General features: G+C 41.9%; 1 protein-coding gene across 1 annotated transcript; it reads left to right on the top strand.

The window, feature by feature from the left end:
• Nucleotides 1-263: 263 nt before the first annotated feature.
• Nucleotides 264-1,313, top strand: LOC104916887 (E3 ubiquitin-protein ligase NEDD4-like; the record flags this gene model as incomplete). The annotated part of the gene is made up of 2 exons (XM_010727924.1): nucleotides 264-383; nucleotides 1,116-1,313. Coding segments are annotated over 2 exons (318 nt in total), but the record flags the coding sequence as incomplete, so codon positions are not given.
• Nucleotides 1,314-2,455: the final 1,142 nt, after the last annotated feature.

Here is a 2,455-nt window from a genome sequence, read left to right as displayed (position 1 = left end):
GGAAGCATTCAAGGCCAGGCTGGATGGGGCTTTGAGCAACCTGGTCTACTGGGAGGTGTCCCTGCCTATAGCAGGGGTATTGGAACTAGATGATCTTAAATGTCCCTTCCAACCCAAACCATTCTGATTCTATGATTTTTAAAATAGTATACTTAGTATATCATAATATTAATACTAAATATTGACATCTTTTTTTAAATGTCCTGACTCTGGATGAACTTTGTTCCTGATGACTGGCTAACTTGGTTTTGCATCTGAAATAGCTTGCAGAAGATGGCATGGTTGGGTCAGCAGCAAACAGCAACAACCATTTAAGTGAACCTCAAATCAGACGGCCTCGCAGCCTCAGTTCACCCACAGTAACCTTATCTGCTCCACTTGAGGTGAGAAACACTGTTAGCAATAGACCACTTATATCTGACTTCTCTCTTTGTTATCTTTATAACTTTTTATTTCCTCTTTAATTATGCTACACAGCCTCTATTCTCTATTGTTAATTTTGACATAATATGTTGTTGTTTTCTTTAGCAGTTTTCCACCTGGATCTTTATATTGTACAACAGAGCTATTTAACTTTGATGATGATTGAATTATGTGTATGAATAGTCTGTCTTACATATTATATTTTGATTTGGTCAGCTATGACTTAATCTGCGCATATCTGAAACGTGGCTTGTTGTGACTCCTTACAAGTGCTGCACTTATATAAAATCAGAAATATTTTTTCAGTTAAAACATTTGACAGTGATAACTTCTAAAATAATCCATGCAAGTGATTTTTCATTCTTGGATTTAAGATATTGATTCAGTTCTATGTTCCTTGTCTTTCAAAAGGATATTTAAGTATCTTTAAAATTAATTTCAATTTAAGTATCTTTAAAAATAATTCAGAATACAGTTGAAGGTTGTTTACTGCAACATATAAGAGAAATAACTTATGTGGCCTCCTATGCAATCAGGGATGATGTCCTTTCTCACCTTTTCCCCTGGACAAATGCTTGAAAATCTATGATTTCAAACTGATAAGGAGTGTACATTTATTTTAGGAACATGTTTTATTCAGTTTCTTTTATTAAGTGGTATTTGTCAAATCTTTATATCTTCTATTTCCTCAGGGTATGAAGGACTCTCCGGTGCGCAGAGCAATGAAGGACACACTTTCCAACCCACAGTCTCTAGAGCCCTCACCCTACAACTCTCCTAAACCAAAGAACAAAGTTGCACAAAGCTTCCTTCCTCCTGGCTGGGAGATGCGGATAGCACCCAACGGCAGGCCCTTCTTCATCGATCATAATACTAAAACTACTACGTGGGTAAGGGGAGTTCTATATAATAAACTTTAAATATTTTTGTCTTTACCGCTCTGCTTTCTGGGCTATATACCCTCTATTTTACTTTGGCATTAGTCTTGTATTTAAGGTTCAAATTCCAATTGAGGGATTTGTCAACCTAATGTTCCATAAAACTGATATAGTAGACACACTAGAGGGGATGGGATGCCATCCAGAGGGACCTAGACAGGCTTGAGCAGTGGACCCAGGTGAACCTCATGAGGTTCAACAAATCCAAATGCGAGGTCTTGCACCTGGGTTGAGGCAACTCCCATTACCAGTACAAGCTGGGGGATGAAAGGATTGAGAGCAGCCCTGCTGAAAAAGACCTGGGGGTGATTGGCCAAGAGGGCCAATGCCATCCTGGCCTGCATTAGAAATAGTGTAGCCAGCAGGAGCAGGGAGGTAATCATCCCCCTGTACTCAGCACTGGTGAGGCCACATCTTGAATACTGTGTTCAGTTTTGGGCCCTTCACTACAAGACAGACATCAAGGCCCAGGAATGTGTCCAGAGAAGGGCAGTGAAACTGGTGAGGGGTCTAGAGCACAAGTCTTATGAGGAGCGGCTGAGGGATCTGGGATTGTTTAGTATGGAAAAGAGGAGGCTCAGGGGAGACCTCATTGCACTCTGCGACTTCGTGAAGGGAGGTTGTGATGAGGAGGGGATCAGCCGCTTCTCCCAGGCAACAAATAGGACCCGAGAAAATGGCCACAAGTTGTGCCAGGGGAAATTTAGATTAGATATAAGGAAAAAGTTTTTCTCTCAAAGAGTGGTCAAACACTGGAATAGCCTGCCCAGGGAGGTGGTGGAGTCACTGTCCCTGATGGTGTTCAAGAGGCATCTGTATGAGGTGCTACGAGATATTGTTTAGTAGCTTAGTGGGTAGTAATGGTGATAGGAGAATGGTTGGACTAGATCATCTTGTAGGTCCTTTCTAACCTTGTGATTCTTTGATTCTATGATTCTATATGATGGTTGATAGGAAGCTGGACATGAGCCAGCAGTGTGCCCTTGCAGCCAACCGTATCCTGGGCTGCATCAAAAAAAGCATGGCCAGCAGGTCAAGGGAGGTGATCCTGCCCCTCTACTCTGCGCTGGTGAGGCCTCACCTGGAGTACTGCA

The sequence above is a fragment of the Meleagris gallopavo genome, unplaced genomic scaffold (assembly GCF_000146605.3).
Source record: "Meleagris gallopavo isolate NT-WF06-2002-E0010 breed Aviagen turkey brand Nicholas breeding stock unplaced genomic scaffold, Turkey_5.1 ChrUn_random_7180001950462, whole genome shotgun sequence".
NCBI lineage: Eukaryota > Metazoa > Chordata > Aves > Galliformes > Phasianidae > Meleagris > Meleagris gallopavo.
This window is presented reverse-complemented; position numbering and strand designations above follow the sequence as displayed.